Source organism: Anguilla rostrata, chromosome 19, assembly GCF_018555375.3.
Source record: "Anguilla rostrata isolate EN2019 chromosome 19, ASM1855537v3, whole genome shotgun sequence".
Classification (NCBI taxonomy): Eukaryota; Metazoa; Chordata; class Actinopteri; order Anguilliformes; family Anguillidae; genus Anguilla; species Anguilla rostrata.
Window position 1 is genome coordinate 4,519,787 of NC_057951.1, and position 20,137 is coordinate 4,539,923.

General features: G+C 49.6%; 1 protein-coding gene across 1 annotated transcript in view; it reads right to left on the reverse strand.

Moving 5' to 3' along the window:
- Window positions 1–20,137, reverse strand: part of LOC135246033 (cadherin EGF LAG seven-pass G-type receptor 1-like) — a 64,333-nt gene that overhangs the window by 37,998 nt on the left and 6,198 nt on the right. The window contains 4 exon segments of the mRNA XM_064319526.1: window positions 646–761; window positions 2,974–3,196; window positions 7,358–7,775; window positions 7,778–8,025. Of these exon segments, the coding sequence (XP_064175596.1) occupies window positions 646–761; window positions 2,974–3,196; window positions 7,358–7,775; window positions 7,778–8,025 (1,005 nt within the window).

Below are 20,137 nucleotides of genomic sequence, written 5' to 3' on the forward strand. Positions count from 1 at the left end.
AAAAGTGCTCACTTTTCTGTTGACCTGACAAAAATGGAGGTCTGTTGCATCAAAACAGGTCATGTTTTGTTTTGGGTGTGTGTGTGAGTTACTCAAGGCTTTGTCTCACTGCTTATCAGCATGCGTGTGTGTGTGTGTGTATGCTTGTATGTGCACCTGTGTTTGTGATATTCATAACACTCTCTCCCTCACTGTGACATGTGTATAACACAGGCATGCAGACACACACACACACACACACACACACACACACACTTGTCCATCAGCCTGCAGTAGAACCAGTACCACAACCACCGCAGTCCGACCTCATACTGAAAAGCTTTCACCCGACTCCTCAAATACTTGCACAGATCGTCACAATGGGGTTCACCTGATAACATTGTTTACATATGGATAATTCTAACCAGTAAAACAAATACTGCTTCAAAGTAGAACTGCTGCTTTGCTTTAATCTGCGTATCAAATGATGTGTGTCAAATGTCAATCATCAGCAAACACAGAAACCTTTCAAACAGCGTGTCACCTGTCACGTGGCAACACGATTGGTTTCTCCTCCTGTGCCTCACCTGTACCGTAGAGGCAACGGTAGAGGGTGACGCTAATGACGTTACCAATGGAAACACGCTCTCTCTCCCAGGCCCTCACCTGCAGAGAAGGTGAGCTGGATCTGCTCGTCGACGATCTCCAGGGCGATGAAGTCGTGCTTCTCGTTGAATCTCCCGTTGTACAGCAGCAGCGCGTTCCGCTCGCGAGTGGCGAACCTGAGGAGGCGTAGCGATGCGGTCACCGTGACAGTTACGACAGCAAGACACACTGCGACTGTGTCACAGAGAGCCACTGAGACTATATCACACAGAGGCACTGTGACTGTATCCCAGACAAACACTGTGACTGTACCCCAGAGAAACACTGTGACTCTATCCCAGAGAAACACTGTGACTGTATCCCAGAGAAACACTGTGACTGTATCTCAGAGAAACACTGTGACTGTATCCCAGACAAACACTGTGACTGTACCCCAGAGAAACACTGTGACTGTATCCCAGAGAAACACTGTGACTGTATCCAGAGAAACACTGTGACTGTATCCCAGAACATGTACTTATCCAAACACTGTGACTGTATCCCAGAGAAACATTGTGACTGTACCCCAGACAAACACTGTGACTGTATCCCAGAGAAACACTGTGACTGTACCCCAGACAAACACTGTTACTATATCCAAGAGAAACACTGTGACTGTACCCCAGACAAACACTGACTGTACCCCAGACAAACACTGTTACTATATCCAAGACAAACACTGTGACTCTACCCCAGACAAACACTGTGACTCTACCCCAGACAAACACTGTTACTATCCAGACAAACACTGTGACTGTACCCCAGAGAAACACTGTGACTCTATCCCAGACAAACACTGTGACTCTATCCCAGACAAACACTGTGACTCTATCCCAGACAAACACTGTGACTGTACCCCAGAGAAACACTGTGACTCTATCCCAGACAAACACTGTGACTATATCCCAGAGAAACACTGTATCATGCAGGGTCATGCAGGAGACCACATGCACAGCACCGAGCAGCAGGGTCTGAGAACTGATCGACTCGCCCCTTCCTTTACTACTGTTGGATGGACAGAGGAGGAAGGGAGAGGGATGAAATGACAGCTAAAAGAGAGAGAAAACAGAGGAGCAGGTAGATGAAGAGACTACGGTACACGGCCAGACGGAGGCCAGCGCACGTCCCCAGGATGGGAGGGTCGGACCCGGGGGGGGTGGGGGGGGTGGTCTCAGGTTGCCATGGCAGAGGAGTCACAGGACAGCTGCCGCGGGTCCGGGCCGACAGGAAGTCGCCGCCAGCAAAGCACAACACTGATAAACGGCCCGCCGCGGAGCGCCACTTCCTGTTTCCAGCGCCGGCGGGAGCCCGCGGGCCAGGGCGCGTCGTCCCCGTCCTTCGCACCCCGTTTATTACCCATCAGCAACGGCGAGTGTGACGCGGCAGAGGAGCAACTCAAAACACCCCCATTAAAATCGCCCCACCGCCATTTCAGGCACGGGCTTCTTTCAACAGCCATTTTAACAGAGGGGTAATCACCTTTAAATAAACACATCAATTTTAAAATGTGAAAAGTCAACAAAACCAAACAAATGTCTGGTTAAATAATAATAAATACATTAATAATATAAATATATGACATTATTATTATGTTACTTATTCATTTTCCCCCATTTTATTTATTTTTTCTTTTAGTCGTTTACTTATTTAGTTTTAGTAGTATATTTTATGGTGATCGCAGGTCATGTGACACAGCCGAGTCTATCCACCCACTGAAGAGGTTTTGTTGAGATGAGCTTTGGACAGTGGGGTACAGGACATAAAGAGCGGGGCTAAAGAGACAGATTGAGGTACTGGGGTACAGAGCTATTTGGGTTGCAGGGATACAGCGAGAAATCTGGGTGGGACAGAGAGAGAGAGAGAGATTTGGGTTACAGGGGTACACAGAGAGATGGTAGGTACAGGGGTACACAGAGAAATTTGGGGTAGAGGGGTTCACAGAGATGTTTGAGGTACAGGGGTACATAGAGATATTTGGGGTGCTGCGGTACACAGGGTGATTTGGGTTGCTGCAGCACAGAGAGATTTGAGGTACAGGGGTACACAGAGATATCTGGGGTGCTGCGGTACACAGTGTGATTCGGGGTGCAGCAGTACAGAGAGATTTGGGGTACAGGAATACACACAGATTGGGTACAGGGGTACAGAGAGATTGGGTACAGGGGTCACAGAGAGATTTGGGTACAGGGGTACATAGAGATATCTGGGGTGCTGCGGTACACAGGGTGATTTGGGTGTGCACGATTGGGGACGGGTACACAGAGAGGTAGATTTTGGGGCAGTACTGGGGGCTGGAACACAGAGATATTTGGGGTACGTACACGGAGGTTGGACGGGCGGGGTACTCACATGAAAGACACGGTGAAGTGGAACCTCTGCTTGAGGCCCCTGAAGGTGATGAAGGACTGGCCGGGGAAGCCGCGGGCGCCCACGCGGCAGTAGGGCCCCTCGAAGGCCCCGGCGGGGCACCGGCACGCGAACCCCCCCACCAGCAGGTCCACGCACGTCCCGCCGTTCCGGCACACGCCCGGGACGCAGCGCCCCGAGCGGGCGTCCACCTCGCAGCGCTCGCCTGCGGGAGGGAGGGAGGGGGGCGCCCCGAAAAGGTTAACTAACACCCCTCAGGGGAAACCACAGAAACCCCGACCGCACCGGCATGTGCGCAGCCGAGAGGCGGCTCGACAGGGCTAACGGCGGCTAATGAGCAAAATGGCCGCCAAACGGAGAATGCAGCAGAAGAACAGAAAACATTCATTTTAATAAAACTTAACATTTGTTCCTAACTTCCGAAAAAACCAAAACCTGTGGTTAACTGACAGTGAAAGGTGTTCCGTTCTACTATGTCCCTTCTATCTTAGTTAAATCAACGTTGTTGGTGAACAGAATAGAAGCATCTAGATTTGAAACTGTTCACCAGTAGCAATTGAAAGGGAACTCAGGTAGTCAGGAACATTCTTGTCTGGTTACATCAATAATGCGAAGGGTGATGGTTATTAGACTAGAACAAAAGATAACATGAAGCAGTGTTTAAATTCTGTTAAGTTTAGGTGTCTGATTTGCCAGTTCTCAACATTTAGTATTAAAGATGTTTGAAAACTAATGCTGTACTCCATCTTATATTTTTTGCTTAATGGTTTTGATTTTTTGTTTTTGAGGTTTTTCCTTAAAGGTGCTCTAAAAAACAATTAAAAGAAAGCATACATCAAATATTAGTGTTTAAAACATAAATAATGTACCATTTTTTCCTTTTGAGTAAAACACAAAGTGCTCGGAAAGCCATGAAAAAGAAGTATCAGATAAAATACTGGTCATTTTCTTGCATGTATGAAACATTAGTTCATAGGGAGTATTTCACGACCACCAAATCTGAAATTCACTTTGATTTCACCCTTAAAACTCCGCTGCAATAGATTAGTTCTTAACAATCTTCATAAAGATATTGCACAGCTGCAAGCATTGCTTAAAAGCTTGAAACCTTGATGTCATCCTCGTCAAATCCTAGAATAAAAAGACTGTCAGTGGGTGTTATTACCGAGTCAGATTCATATGAATATCATTATTGTCACTGGTGAGCCCAAATTGTCCTGAAGCCTGCATGCACGCTGAAACAGGCCAAGCGCCCTTTTCTGATTCGAAGTGACAGTCTTGCTCTGTCCCCCTCCGCGTACGACGGACCCATCTTGTCAAAATAAACCATCTTTGTCACTCCCGCAGCCCTGACCCCGGCTGACCCCTGTCCTCCCGGGGAAGGCGGACGGTTTGCAGCACAATGGCGGCGGAACAATGGCCCCCGTCCCGCCACCTTCGAGCAGCGCCGACGCGCCGGCCAATAAGCGGCCGGCGTTCGACCGTTACCCTGGGAACCGCAGCTCCCCGGCAACTACAGAGTTACTGGCTGTTTCAGCCTGGTCAAGTTACTGTGTGTGACCGTGATTAAAGTCCGGGATATCACCTGTGGCTTAAAAAATAACATTAAGTAGAGAAGAATTCAGTTAATATATGCACTTTTATAAAATAACAAACGGAAGTATAAACATTTATTTCCTATTTCTTCATACAATAACTCAAAAAATGAGTTTTACTTAATCTTTTAATAACCTTAGACACGACTTTCCTCTAATTAGTCAAAGTAGTCCTTTTGTGTTATTGTAGGTAAAAACTGAAAAATAATCTTTGTACTTTGGTTTATTATTCAATAGATATGCATATATTAACTGAATTCCTTTTTTAACTACAGGTGGCCTGTACTATATATATATATTTGGTATTCAAGTTTTTTTTGTCCGATTAGACAGCACAGAAAGCAGTTATAGATGGAAAGAAAGGACTCGCACTGTAAGTATAGCACCCCCCCCACAGTTAAGACTGGACACTGGCAGCTGCTGAGCGCTGAGCATCTGGTCGCCTTTGACTATCTCCATCAGCGCGTGCACACTCACGCCACGCGTTAGGGGTCAGTTCCCAGAGTTCCGTGCGTTCCCTCTTGAAGAAGGGCCTAATCGGCAGGGCGGGGGCCGCGGAGCGAAGACGGAGCCGCGGCTGTGCGCCGGAGAGCCCAGAAAGAACGCGGGGGCCGTTTCAGCCGTTTCAGTTTCCATGGCAACCGGAGCGGCGGAAAAGAATGTTGGGGGGGGGTGTCACCCGGGCTGCGGGTCGACCGGCGTCTTCATCGTCCCGCGAAACGAGCGGCGGGGGAATCGTGGCGAGCGTAGCGTAGCGAGTTACGTTTTCGCCACGCCGCGCTATTTATCAACCAGCTTACGACGTTCCTCCGTGTTTACTTAATTAACGGCCGTTAGACGGAGGGAATTATTCAGCGGCTTCCTTCTCGAGGCTGAGCTCGACGGACAATAAGCAGACGCTGTCAGTTAAGACCGTTGGGAACCAGGAGCGGGTTCACGCGAACGTGAAAGGGACCGGTCTGCAGTCAGCCTGGTGGAGGCCAGCGCAGGGCGGCCATTTTACCGCCACAAAACGTGGGTAGCGAGCGGCTCACAGGAAGCTGACCCTTATTACCCCCCCCCCCCCCCCGTAATCACCACCACCCCCCCCCCCCCCCCCTCTTTCTGAAGAGTCGCAGGGCTCCGGTTTCTGCCCGTATGAAAAAGCGGAGGAGGACGCTGTCAGAGGCGCTGTCATCGCCCCTGGTAATAACCACGAAACGGCAGCGGTTGAACCTGCGACCTTCAAAAAGGCAGGAGCTGCAAAGGCACAGGGCGATTAGCAGGTAATTGCCCCCGTGAAGGGGGAAAGCTTGTGGGGGAGGTCTCTACAGGTATTTGATGTGCTTGTGGGATCAGAGGCACTGCCATAACAGATAACAGGTTCTGATGGGGTGGTGCATATACAGAAGGAAGAAAGAAAACTGATAAGAAAGAGAGAACTGAGGCAGAGAAACAGCCTTCTAACAGGCCCCCTACACAATCCATGATCATGGGGGTCTTCCAGGTTTGATGGCTGTGGGATCAGAGGCCGCCATAACAGATACAGGTTTGATGGGGGGTGGTTGGCATATACAGAAAGGAAGAAAGAGAAAAACTGATAAAGAAACAGAGAGAAACTGGAGGCTGAGAAACAGGGCCTTCTAAAAAGGCCTCCCTACACAATCCCATGATGCACTGGGAGTAAAAGAAAAAGTTCAGAGCCTTGAGCTTGAGCCTCCTTTGCACAAACGCCATTCTTCCCATAACACCTCGGGACTGTCACCTAATTCCAATAAGCTGCGAAGGCTGTATTCACAACCATTGTTTAAAAGATACACCAGATAAATGTTTAACTTGGTGGAGACTCAAAGTGCAACATTCTATTAAATCGCAGTCTATTAAAACACAGGTCTGGCGCGCTGCTAGGAAGCCAGGCTTTTGCCTACAGTGCTTTTCTTCTGTTTTTGTAATGATCCTCGAAGAGTTGATAACAGTGAGGCCCACACAGGAACAGAGAGAGAGAATAAGAGAGAGAGAGCAAGACAGGAGAGAACGTGTGCGACCCACAGACAAAAGGAGGAGAGGAGAAAAAGAGAACCTGGGAACAGACGGAAGAGGGGGAAAGAACGAAACAGAAGAGAGAGAGAAAGATAAGGAAGGAGGGATAGAGAGAGGCACACAGAGAGAGACAGATAGGCAAAAGAGAGAGCGACAGAGAGAGGGGTACACAGAGAGACAGACAGAATGAAAGAGAGAGAGACAGAGATAGAGCAAAAGAGAGAGGTACAGTGAGAGAGAGAGAGAGAAAGAGAGGTACAGAGAGAGTGAGAGAGGGAAAGAGAGAGAGGTACACAAACAGAGAGAGAGAGAGGCACACAAGCAGAGAGACAGATAGAGCGAAAGAGAGACAGAGCAAGAGACAGATAGAGTGAAAGAGAGAGAGGGAAAGAGAAAGAGAGTGACAGAGAGAGGTAGACAAACACAGAGAGAGAGGCACACAAGCAGAGATACAGATAGAGCGAAAGAAAGACCGAGCAAGAGACAGATAGAGACAGAGGTAGACAAACACAGAGAGAGAGACACACAAGCAGAGATAGACAGATAGAGCGAAAGAGAGACAGATAGAGAGACAGAGCAAGAGACAGATAGAGTGAAAGAAAGAGAGAGAGAGACAGAGAGCGGAAGGGAGAGAGTGAAAGGGAGAGAGAGAGAGACAGAGAGCGGAAGGGAGAGAGCGAAAGGGAGAGAGAGAGAGACAGAGAGCGGAAGGGAGAGAGCGAAAGGGAGAGAGAGAGAGACGGCTCGCTCACCGGTGAAGTCCTCCGGGCACTCGCAGGTGTAGCCGCCCTCCCGGCTGCGGCAGCGCCCGTTGTTGAGGCAGGGGGCGGAGTAGCAGAGGTCCACCTCCGTCTCGCAGTAGTCTCCCGCGAAGCCGCGCGGGCAGCGGCAGCGCAGGCCGTTCACCGGGTGGATGGGCCGGAAGAGGACGGTGTCGGAGGCGATGAAGGGCGCCGAGCTGTCGAAGCGCAGCACGGAGACGCAGCGCATGTAGTTCTCGCACGGCTCGCGCAGGCAGATGTTGTCGTCGAAGGGCAGCACGCGCTGCGCGGACACGCGCGTCAGGAGCGTGCGGTTGAGGTAGACGCGCTCCCGCAGCTCCTCGGACGGGACAAAGCGCCCGGGCGGGGCCCCGGGGGGCAGGGCCGAGAAGGTGACGTTGAGGATGCCGATGCCGCCGCCGCCACCGCCGCCTGGCCGCCGTGGGCGTCGGCGTCGTTCTGGACGTTGAAGACGAAGACGCGGTCGGCGGCGGTGGAGAGGACGGCGGCCACGCCCTGGGAGAAGAGCGAGAGGAGCGGGGACAGGAAGCGCTCCTGGGACATGTTCTCCAGGCGCACCGTGATGCTGCTGGTCAGCATGTCGTCCGTGACGATGGTGACGCGCAGGGTGCAGAGCGCCGTGACGACGTGGAGCCCGTCTGTAACCGACGACAACGCAACACGTCACCTATACACATTATCACACCACTTTATCTACAGACACCACCACAGCACTTTATCTACAGACACTACCACAGCACTTTATCTACAGACACCACCACAGCACTTTATCTACAGACACTACCACAGCAATTTATCTACAGACACTACCACAGCACTTTATCTACAGACACTACCACGACACTTTATCTACAGACACTACAACAACACTTACAGACACTGAACTACTGAACACATGAAGACTTTGCCAAAATAACCCTGACTGAACACATACAAAAATATCACTGAACACACACACACACAAACGTAGCTAAAATATCACTGAACACACTCACAAACTTAGCTAAAATAACACAGAACATACACAGACTCAGTCAAAACCACACAAAATACACACAGACACAAACAAAATAACAAAACATCCAAAACATGGACCTGTTATATTGTACAGTAACATAAAGTATCACGTAACATAACACCATTCACAGCCACACTGACACAGATAGCAGGAGCTGTCATAAAATTTACTCTGTGAGGCCGTTTCAACACCTTAAGGCTCCTTGAAAGCTGATAGGCCGTGTTCTACATACAGAGCCTGCCAGCGTGAGGCCAAAGGCCAATCAGACGCTGTCAGATAAGGTGTGTTCACAAGCACACACAGCCTGCATGGTATCCGAGACCAGTCGAGGTAATGCACCGAGCTGCAGCCACCATACAAAGACAGGGAGACATGACATCCACAGGTCAGCAGGAACAAGAGACGAGACACAATACATTAGAACAGCACCACCAAAAACTAGAATCAAGCACAGCATTCTATGGTCACCAGAAACTCTACTAGTAGGGTCAGCGAAATCTCGGCGATTCAACTCGAATGCGGTGGTGTTGTCTTAAGGCTTCTCAGCCTGTACAACCAATGGTTCTGTACTCATTCAGAGTAGTACACTGCATAGTACCCACTTTATGCCGCATTTCCTGATGCGGTGGGAACTGACGGATAAAGTCACCTCATTTTCTTATATTCATATGTTGTCAAGTTTATCGCGGTGGCAATATTGCAGCTCGAGTCATTTCCAATCGGATTTACATTTTTGAAAATTCTCTCACTCTTCAGAAAACCGGTCTTCCGATTCGGCATTTTAACGCAGATGATAAATAGGGGGTGTCCTTCATTCACCCTTTTCTGCTTTGGGGGGGTGGGGGATGGGGGGGCATGGTGGCCATTTTGGGTCTGTTTCACTGGGTCTGAGTACAGTGGTCCTCTCCCAATTACAGACACCGCCCCCCCTCCTTTGAGTGACAGGGCATGCTCTCACATGAACACAGCACAAAGTAATTAAGGAACAAAGTGGTCAGGCTTCCCCTCTGTCACACAATACCCACAGCGAGGCTCGGGCACCTCACAGGCCGTCTGCAGCAGCGTAAGGACTTCAGGCGTGCCTCGAACCGACAGCTGTCAGCAACACGGCGGCCATTTTGATTTCCATGCATATATTTGAGAGGAGTAGTCTGACAAGCATCATAGCTGTTGCTGGACACCCATCTAATCACTCTAAGATTGCCTTCAGCGAGATGCTGCGACGCAGTATGAATTTAACAAAGTTAAAGTCGTAAAATAAGTGAAATATGCAGAAGCTTTCCGGGTCTTTTGTTCATAATTAATTACTCATTTCAATAGCGAGGGATTAACTGACTTCAGTCCAGTCCACTGGCAGTGGCAGGCGTGTTCACTCACCCGTACAGCCCTCCCACTTTTTACATTAATGCGCGTACGCACCCCCCCCACCCCCCCCACGCCTCCCTGCGACCCTAATCCTCCCCAGCCAATCAAATCAAACCGGCCGCCGCAAGGAACCGGTTCACCGAGTGCTTCCGTCCAATAAAATCACATCTATCACAAGCCACCACTTCGCTAAGCACTTAGACAAAAAAATAACAATAATGACCTGCTTGCACCCCGCCTAAGAGAGGGAGTCATCATTAACCATTTGGGGGCCGAGGGCATTAGTCAGGCTTTCAGAGGAGCGGACAGACTCGGGAGACGTATCGCCACTCACAGAGCACTAAAAAGGCACTGAGGCTTTCCGCTTTCCACCCCCGTCAGCCGTTTGACAGACGATCCCTTTCTCTCCGAGCCCGGTCAGCGTCCCGCCTGCGGCCTTAAATCATTGGCCCCGTCGAGATTGAGGCGCGAGTGCTTGTTAAGCATCCTTTTGTGCGGTACGACAGTTTAACACTTATCCTGCGTAGAGTGCAGGACTGACAGCAGCGGGACAGGGCCTGGCTTTCGCTCACAGAAGACTGCTCAGAGTAAGGGTGCCTTCATTCTAGAGAAAAGACCAAGACCAAAATACAAAAAAAATTCAACCATGTAAATAAAATAAAACACGGCAGAAGATTGGTCCGTTAAAGTTTCTCTGAACGCACAAGGGCCAAAAGAAGAAACTAGAAACACAGAAGCAGAATACCAGTCAGCTGTGCGAGTTCATGTGCAGCCTAAGCTGTGCTGCATGTAAATTCAGCCTAAGCTGTGCTGCATGGAAGTTCAGCCTCAGCTGTGCTGCTGGTAGGTTCAGCCCCCCTGGATTTTGGAGACAAAAGGAAGCTCCGACCGGGGCAGGACCTCTCCGCACACCCCTCTTGCAGTCACCACCTCCTCCTAGTGACACTGTACCCCATGCATACTCGCAGCACAGCGGTTACACTGCATCTGAAGCTATGGCACAGCGAGCACACCGTTAACACAGAGAGGGCGTCACCGGGACATAAGCACGACAGTCATCTGCAAATAACTCAACACCACTCCCGTTTTCTTATAACTGCCGACAGCAAAAAATAAAACCAACAGATTACCATCGCCTTTGTCAGACTTTCCTGTTATTTATTGTGCTATTTAAGTTTATATTAAAGCTGAAACGTGTTTAAAAAAGAGATAGGTGAGGCGGTAATCCCTGCAGTGTGTTGTTACTGAAGGAAACTGAGCCAGCTGATCCCTTGCTTTCAACTGACGATTCAAATTTTTGAATGACAACAAAGCCAGCCAATAAATAGAAGCGTGAGACCCCGCCCCCCACCAGTCCTGTTTTCAGTGGAAATGAACCTGAAGGCTCAGCTCCAGCTCTGTCTCCAGAACGCCTCGCACGTCAGGTCAAACTGACACCACAGCTGTGTGCCAGCAAAACGTTGCCTTAAGTGCTGTAAAACAGATTGTTTCAGTAATAAAATCTGTAAAGTGAGTATTCTATCACTCCCTGCCGCTAACCCGCCACTACTGCTTACATCTAGTCGTGTTTCAAACCTAAAACTCCCCGTCATTCACGCTGTTCCCATAAAACTTGATAAGAGTCCATTAGCTGGACTGTGTTTGGACTACAAATCCAAGGCCTACAAGTCCAGATGCATTCTTCTGCCAGACAGCTCCCGAAGAATTCCACTTATGACATATCACCCTGGTTGGCTTGGAGACATCCCACAGCTGCAAACGTGTGGGGGGTAGCACTCTAGGCCCACATGTTTTACTGTACGTAAACCGTGAATTAAAATAACGTTGGGTCAGAACGTTGAACGTTGTCATAACACCCACACCCAGCATGATTGGGGTGTCTCTCGCTGTGTGTGATTTTTGACTGACAGACTGAGGCATCCTGTGTGATTTAACAGAGGAAAAAGTTTCATAATCTCAGCAATAATGGGACCCCCCCCCCCGCCCCCCACACCCCCCACACCCCCATCCTGTTTCCAGTGTGTGGATAGGCCCCACAACTTGGTATCTCTTAAAAGGATAGGTCATTTTCTGTGTTTAAAAAAAATATTATTTCAGTTTTGCTGTATGTTTTCAAATCTGCCGAGACAGCTTCTTTTTATCTGCAATTCAGGGTATTTTAGAGATTTAGCTTTACAATGGCTGGTATAGGGGAACGAAGAGGTTTGTGGTCAAATGCAAATGCAAGAAAATACACTTCAGATAACTCCAAAGCCACTTGTAGATAGACATTATGTTTTCAGAGATTGCATATATGAACACATTAATTGTTTAGCATTTAGTCACAATTGTATGAAAAACATAAATATCACTTTTACATCATACTGGTTGAACTGAATAAATCTCACAGTAACTGCAACTACGTTATAGCAAAGTGCTTCCTTAAGCACAGCCAAAATAATACTAAAGCATAATTATTTGAGGAAAAATGGGATTATATACATACAGTACATACAAGATCTAAGGGCGTAATGTCTCTAAAAAAAGAGAGAGAGAGAGACTAAAAACAAACAGTGGGACGATCCAGCTGGCAGGAGGAAATGATGAAATTAAGCTTGTCAGAGTCGATCACGGAGCGCCTCACAGACTAGATAAGACGGTGACGAATCTGTTTTCACACGCACGGATTCCGTACGCACCACAAACGGACACGAGCGAACGACGGATTCCACGGCAACGTCGCAGCGTGAGTGGCACTTTAACGCATGGAAGCGCGTATAACTGGCCTAACGGTAACGCGGAAAAATGATGAAAGTGCTGCTGTAAAACTGTCACGACTGCAGCGGCCGTTCCGCGGCGCGGGGCAAGAGGCAGGCGCCTAACTGTGACACATCAGGATTCCAGAACAGTCCGAGCAAGCCCGGATTACCGAGTTAGCTGGATAACCGCGCTGAGTAAAACCTGGAACTCTCCCAAATCTGGAACACGGACTGCATTAAAGAAGAGCTGTTCCGGGTTTTACTCAGCGCAGTTATCCAGCTAACTCAGTAATCCTGCTTTGTGATATAGGCTAGGCCCCAGGCCCCGGTCTATTTTCTGGACTCGAGGATTCTGGGTAAAAAAAAACGCACCTCCCTGTTTTTCCTCCTCTCCGCACCTGCATTTCCGCCGGCCCTCCTCCACACCCGAAGGGACCGGCTCCGCCCGCTGGCGACTCCCAGGAATTTTCATAAAGCCAAGCATCTCTCCTGACCGCCGTTTCTGTCCGTCAAATGCGCGCGGTGCATCCACCATAGCCCCCTCCCCTTCCCCACACTCCCCCCACCCCCCCCCAGCACTGACAGGAGTCCAGCATTCCCCGGTCGCAGATGAAGGCAGCCCTTTGTTTGAACACCTTCTCGGGGCAGTGGGCCGCCGTTGCCGACGGTAACCAGGTGTTGAGGTCAGCCCCGACGCCGGGGGGGGGGGGAGGGGGGCGGCTTTGATCTCGGGAGACTACGTGAGCACGGCGCCTCGGGGGGGAGAGTCACCTGATCACCTGCGCGGATATTACTCGGCTCCCGTCGCCCGGGGCAACCCGCTCTTAAGACACCGCGCTGCCGGTAAATGCCCTCGACGCGTCGACAGGGTCGCGACCCTTTCGCACGTGCCCAGTGCGCAAACATTTATACAGTTCTGCTATTTATGGCGGAGTGAACAGAACCAAAGAACAGTGACATTATGAAAGAACCTTTTGGTTCCACTATTGGTGGATTATTTCCTAATGTGCTACTATGTACAATTAACTCAGAGAAACAGATAGCAAGGTTTCTCTTTGTGAGCCTGAGTGGTTGAAAAACAAGAGCTCCTCACGTGGAGTACACATGTACTGGAGCACTGTAAAATGTCACGCTACTGACCCAAGTCAGTCATCAAAATGAGTGCAAATGACTGACAGGAGCCCAGGGTCCCCGCACAGCAGCTGACCAGCTGAGCTGACCGGGCCTCTTCCACAGGGGGATGCACCAGGAAGACGCTACGGTCACCCCACAGAGGCGCGGTCGGGATTTTGGACCGGGGGCACCCCCCCGCACGGGACGGCCCTGCCTAGCGTTAGCTTTACTGGGCTTCCGGGGCCCCTCCGCGGAGCAGGGGTCAGCATTCCGTCCGAACGTTAATTTGTTTACCCCCCACCTGCCCTGCTTAACCCTCGGGGGGCGCCGGTCGCCTCAGGTACGAGGCGAATGCCGAAAGCCGGTTGGCTCAGCCTCCGGACCGGCCGCACGCACACACCTGGCCCCGCCCACCGAGTGGAAAAAAAGGGAGGCGGAGTCCGGTCACGTGATCGCCAGTTGTCACCTCAACCTCTCACAGATTGCATCAAGCATTGCTATGCAGCACCTCAGGGATATGGGAAGGTGTGGAACACAAACCAGGTCTTCCAAATTCTCTGGCGGACCGCAGGCTATTCTATGTTACCTGCCTGTCTGCGCTGCGAAGACATTTCCTCCCGTTAAATACAATTCAGAATTAAATTCAGCAGCACTTCAGTCCCATTAGCTCTGACAGTGTAGGAAAGAACGCTCTTGACATTAAGCCTCGGCAAAAAAAAAAAAAAACTTGGGCTCTTGAGATTGAGAGAAGTAGACCGAGTGCCTTGATCTGGATTCTATTTACCTGCTTTTTAAGAGTGATTTTTGGTCATCCCACCAAACTCAGTTTACAGTGCTAACTCTGTACCACCGTGCACTCCACCATACCTATTAAATGCACTTGAAACTCCTCCTGGAGAAATGCCAGATTTTACGAGTAGGTCTTCAGGAATGTTCTTTTTTTTACCCCAAAATTCTAAGCCAGTGTTCTAGAACTACAGTGCTTTCACTTACCAGTAGTGATTGTGACATCAGCATTAAAATGTCCAGCTAAGAACATTCTAATCACATATTTGTGATCTTATACCTTAACCCTTTCAAGAGTAGGTTTTTTTGGAATGTATTTTTTTTTTCTCCAAAATCCTAAGGCAGTGTTCCAGACCTCAATTGCATTCAATTACCAGTATTCATTGTTACATCAGCATTAGAATGTTCAGTTAAGACCATTCTAATCACATACTTGTGACCTCACACTTTAAAGGGTTAAACACCTTGTGATATCTGAGACACTCAGACTGCCACTCCCGGTGGGAATTTCCCCCTCTGAAGCTAAGAGAGTATCTCTCTCCCTCCAGGTCCGTATCTGGTTCCTCAGTGCCAACTTCCTCCTTTGGTCTCTTAATTAATTTACACACTCGGGGGTCGGCCTTGTGTGTTTTTTATGGTTCCGACAGAAATATAACGACCGCTTTCCCAAACTGCCAGACTACAAAGCAGCTTAAGATCTAAGCCCCTGAATAAGTATCGTTCTGTGTGTGCTTGCACCAATACAGAAGCAAAATAAATAAGCTCATTTAGGAAAAATTTCGAAGAATAACAGATGCACAGTTTTGTCGAGTTCTTGAGGGTTTAAGAGGACACAGGCAGGCACTGAAGCGAAGCACAAAATCGTAACAAAGTTGCTTCGCCGTGAATGAACACTTGCAGGTACGCGCCTGCTTTGAAATGGAGCGCGGGTAAAATTGGCGTCAGAGGTCACGGCAGGCGTCAGACTTCGATATTGGATGAGTCACGTGTCGCGAAACGTCACCTCAGGGCTATTTCTGCCGGCTGTCTGTTTTTAACCCAGTCATACTGCAATTCGCCCCTCCCTCTTATGGGGTTTTTTTTTTTTTTCTCTTTTCATTCCACATTCACACTTGTGTGCACAAACGTTAACTGACATAGTATTACTCAGGAAGAGGGAGCGCTGCAGGCGGTAAGCTACACCGTGATGAACGGCAACGTGTAGCTCGTTCGATAATCGGGTCTGCTTGCCTGAACTGGTTTGGCTGTTTGGGGGGGGGATTCAGCAATGTAGCCTATCCTGCGTTAGCGAGTTAATAACTTTTGCCAAACTTCGGTTCTTCTGCTTCCACACGCTCGCAGCTCTTGTAACTCCAAATAGTGTAACGGTGTAATGACACAGTGAAACTACCGAAGCGCGCTAACGTTCTCACGTACAACCCCCTATCGCACAAAGGCAACTGCGCGGCGTCAAATACAAGGAAGAAACCGAGACCCTCTTTAATTTAACCTCTCCGGCTGCGCGTTTGAAACTGCCGTAGGAAGGAGAAGAAAAAAAAAATTCCTCCACACGCTCACGTTACGCCTGCCTGTTTTCTTCTTTGAATGTACACAAGGTTTTTTTGGTTCCCTTGGCAACCCTTTTTTTTTTTTGTCATTCGGAACGAGCCAATCGTTGGAGGGCTGAGCGCTAAGCCGACGGTTTATCAGTAACCAGGGCGAACAATGGCTGGAACCCAACACCGCCTCAGCTCAACGCCATGGAGAGAGGGAGGGGGAGAGAGAGAGAGCAAAAGAGGTGCAAGACAGCCAGACAGAGAGAGTGGTTAGACCTTTGGATTATGAGCGTTCTAGGACCCTAAGCCAAGGCTAAACTTAACAAGACCCTGAAGCAATATGAACTACGGGGTCGACCGCCACAGCACAGCACCACCTAGCATGTGGCATGAACAACACCGGTCCTCCACCAATCAATAAGCCGAGTTCTGACCATGACGTCATCAGATCACTTTTGTTTTAAAACTCACTGGCGTGTCCCAGACTCAACTTGTCAAACTGATTCAACACGTACCTTCAGGATATCACCTGACAGAAGATAACTGAAAAAAATCGCACAGACTATACCAACGTTAACTTACCCATTTTAACCATCAGAAACATTGCTTTCAAAATGACAGACGTAAAAATCTTTTCTTTGGGCTTGCCTATAGGCGTCACAGAGTGAAGTTTCATGGCGACCCCATTTTTAACCGACATTGCCAGTTCCTAGAACTGAACTTAATGGGATTTTTGCCATCATGTAATTACAGGATATTATGTTAGCATGCAGCTAATTACAGCGATATCGCGTTACTTGCATCTCACTGGCTGTGAGCCTGAGGCTTTTCAATGCGGACCAGTAACGCCTCATGAGCTGAAACTCCAATCACCATGATGCACTTGGTCGCAGAACGCATTCTCGCCCTGTCCGCGCCGAGCGGCTTTAACGCTGCGCTTTATTAACATTCTCGCCGTTGATCTCGTGTAATCTCACACTTTCTCTGCCCCCGATACTCAGACAAAGGCCTTTTGTACGCACGGGGGAGAGAGGGAGCGAGAGAGAGAGAGAGGACGGAGAGGGCTTTATGTGTGTCGCGTTACATGGCAACAGGTTCCCCCCCCCACCCACCACCAATCCGATCCCCGTGAGTCACCCCCCCCTCCAAACCCACGGCCGGTGACTTGCGTAGGGTCTCCAGTCCGCGAACGGGTCGGAGCGGAAGGTTCTGGAGCCGCCTCTGAAGGGACGGGCGTCCAGTAAGTCACGGAACGTTCCGGAACTCACCGGAGACAGCGCATTGACAGGTTCTCACGCACCAGGCCGCTACATTCGTGCCTTCGCGATTATGTTTTCTCCCCCACTTTTGGGTCTGACAAAGGTATCTGCGCTCACGGCGGCTGTCCGTCATCGTGTGTGTGTGTGTGTGTAGGTGAGGAGGGGGGTGGACTGTCAATGTGTGTGTGTGTGTGTGTGTGTGTAGGTGAGGGGGGGTGGACTGTCAATGTGTGTGTGTGTGTGTGTGTGTAGGTGAGGGGGGGTGGACTGTCAATGTGTGTGTGTGTGTGTGTGTGTGTAGGTGGGGGGGTGTGAACTGTCAGAGAAGAATGCGTTTAAGAACTCCCACTTTCTCCACGAGCGTCTAAATCCTGGGCCCGGAGCGAACGCGGGACCCGAACACGAGCGAGCAGCTCCCCCCTAATCCCGAACAAACCACCCCGGCCACGCTTGGGGCGGGACCGGGCCCTCGGGGCCCAAACAAAGACGGTATCGCCTTTCGCCCCAACACCCATCCACACACACAATCTGCTACATCCCACAGAGGAGGGACTTTACTGAACATGAAGAAGCTGAGAATCTCAAAGCCGAAAGGGAATGGCTGTCTGTGGGGGCTCTGTGTACTTATGCGGGCAGCAGTGTGGCATAATGGGTAAGGAGTTGGTCTTGTAACCTGAAGGTCGCAGGTTCGATTCCTGGGTAAGACACTGCCGTTGTACCCAGGAGCGAGGCGCTTAACCTGCATTGCGCTTCAGTATACGTCCGGCTGTACAAATGGATGCGACGGAAATGCTGTGTAAAAAGTTGTGTAAGTGGCTCTGGATAAATGCCTGTAATGTAATTTTCAATTCCATCAGAAACATTTCAATAACTGCAGAAAGAAATTCCAAAGGAAGATCCATCCCTTTAAGACTCCATCCCTTTAAGGCTGAGACTGCTCTCTGGTGAAGGCCCAGTGATGAACACGCAAAGCCAATTAATTAATTAGCAGCTGATTGAAGGGAAACCACAAAAACCCACAGGCACTGCGGCCCCCTTGGGATTCAGTTTGGCACGCCTGGTCCAGAGATCCTTGCCTTGCTGGAAATGTGGATAATCTAACAACTTCTGGCCAAAACTGCACGGGTCCGATGGATGAACTCTGGCTGGTCTGGGTATGACATCATCACCCTTTATTCAGCTGTTTGCTGTATGCTGTCTTTTAATCAAGCCCAAAGCCTACTTCTGAGGAAGCCCCGAGTGGCTAATCCTTGCCTGGCACACACCTGGAGCAGTAATCCCGAGCAGGTGGGGACACATGGGAGCGCGCTCGTGCTTCTGTGATGTCAGAGGTCAGAGGTCGTGCGGATCAACAGCAGATCCTTTGTTATGACATCCTGATCGCAAAGGCTTTCCCCGGTGTCACTCAAAGTTATGCTAACACGCTAACAGAGTCGTATGCTCGCTGCCAACCAGCACCACACACAAATACAAATGGGGGGCCACCAGGGATTTTGGGCCCCATGAAAAATCTCACTTTGGGCCCCACCACTCCAGAAAATCCTATGTTCAAATATTTTTTGAGGGCCCCTGTTAGTCAGGTCCCTTGGAATCATCCTAACTTCCCCCCTTACAGTACCCCCTGCCTCACAATCATATCGTTCCACATCATGCGCTTAAAAAGATGCAGCTTTTTGGCATGAGGGCAAAGCCAAGTGTATGAAATACATAAATTATGTGGATATGGAAGCAATCAGACAAACCCAAACCAAGCGACACGCCACTGGACAAAGACTCTGTGTATTCCCTATTTGCCAGAAATCTCACTCGATACAAAACATGAGTAAAGCGTTCTCTGAAAAGGCAAGCTGGAATTAGCAACTGCACAAGTGAAGAGAAGAAGCTAAAACCTTATGGTATCTATAACCTCACACTTCCTCTCCCTCCCAAGGGTATCTCTAATGCACTCCCCTCCCTAACCCTCCCTCCCTCCCCCGTTCCCCGTAACCCGCGTAGACCCGTTCAAAAATAACACGCATTTATGTCCAAGTCGAGAAACAACTACTCAAACTGTCTGCTGCTCGCAAGCTTTTAACTGCGGTTGCTAGCCAAACGACAGAGTTTGCATCTTGCTGATGGAGCCAGCTGAACATGCGGATTAACGTATTTGTGTACGGGGTGACATAGCTCAGGAGGTAAGAGCGGTTTGTCTGGCAGTCGGAGGGTTGCCGGTTCGATCCCCCGCCCTGGGGCGTGTCGAAGTGTCCCCTGAGCAAGACACCTAACTGGCAGCCCTCTAAACGATCTCGCCGCTGATTGGTTAAAATGTAAACACCGCATTAACTGCACAGAAAACACAGCTTCCAGATAATCAATACCTCATTTTCCTGCAGTGCGCAGTATTAGAATCTAGACTTATTGATTTCAGGATAATACAATCAAAAGTTTAATACCTCAACTGAATAAAACAGGCTTAATATTCTGCTAGTGTTCGGTTTAGTTTTCTTTGGTTCTCAATGTGTAATATAACTTTTAAAGAGAGAGGGTTTTGATTGCAGAGTCTCTTTATTTCCACAGCGGGTTGCCGGGTTACCGCCGCAAACGAGCGTGCGAGACCGAGCGGCCCGACCGCGCCTGCACAGGAGAGCGAGCGCCAGGGCGAGCGAGAAGCGCTCAAAAATATCCCACGCAGTCCAGGGACTAAACTTGGCTCCGGATGAGAAGCAGAAAAAACCTGCCGCAGGGGGATTGAGAAGAGAGAGGGGGAAGAGGAGAAGAGAGGAGAGGGAGGAAAGAGGAGAGATGAGAGAGAAGGGAGAGGGAGGAAAGAGGGAGAGAGAGGATGAAAGGAGAGGAGGGAAAGAGAGAGGGAGGATGAGAGGAGAAGAGAGAGAAGAGAGAGGGAAAGAGGGAGAGAGAGAGAGAAAGGGAGAGGGAGGGAAAGAAGAGGGAGAGAC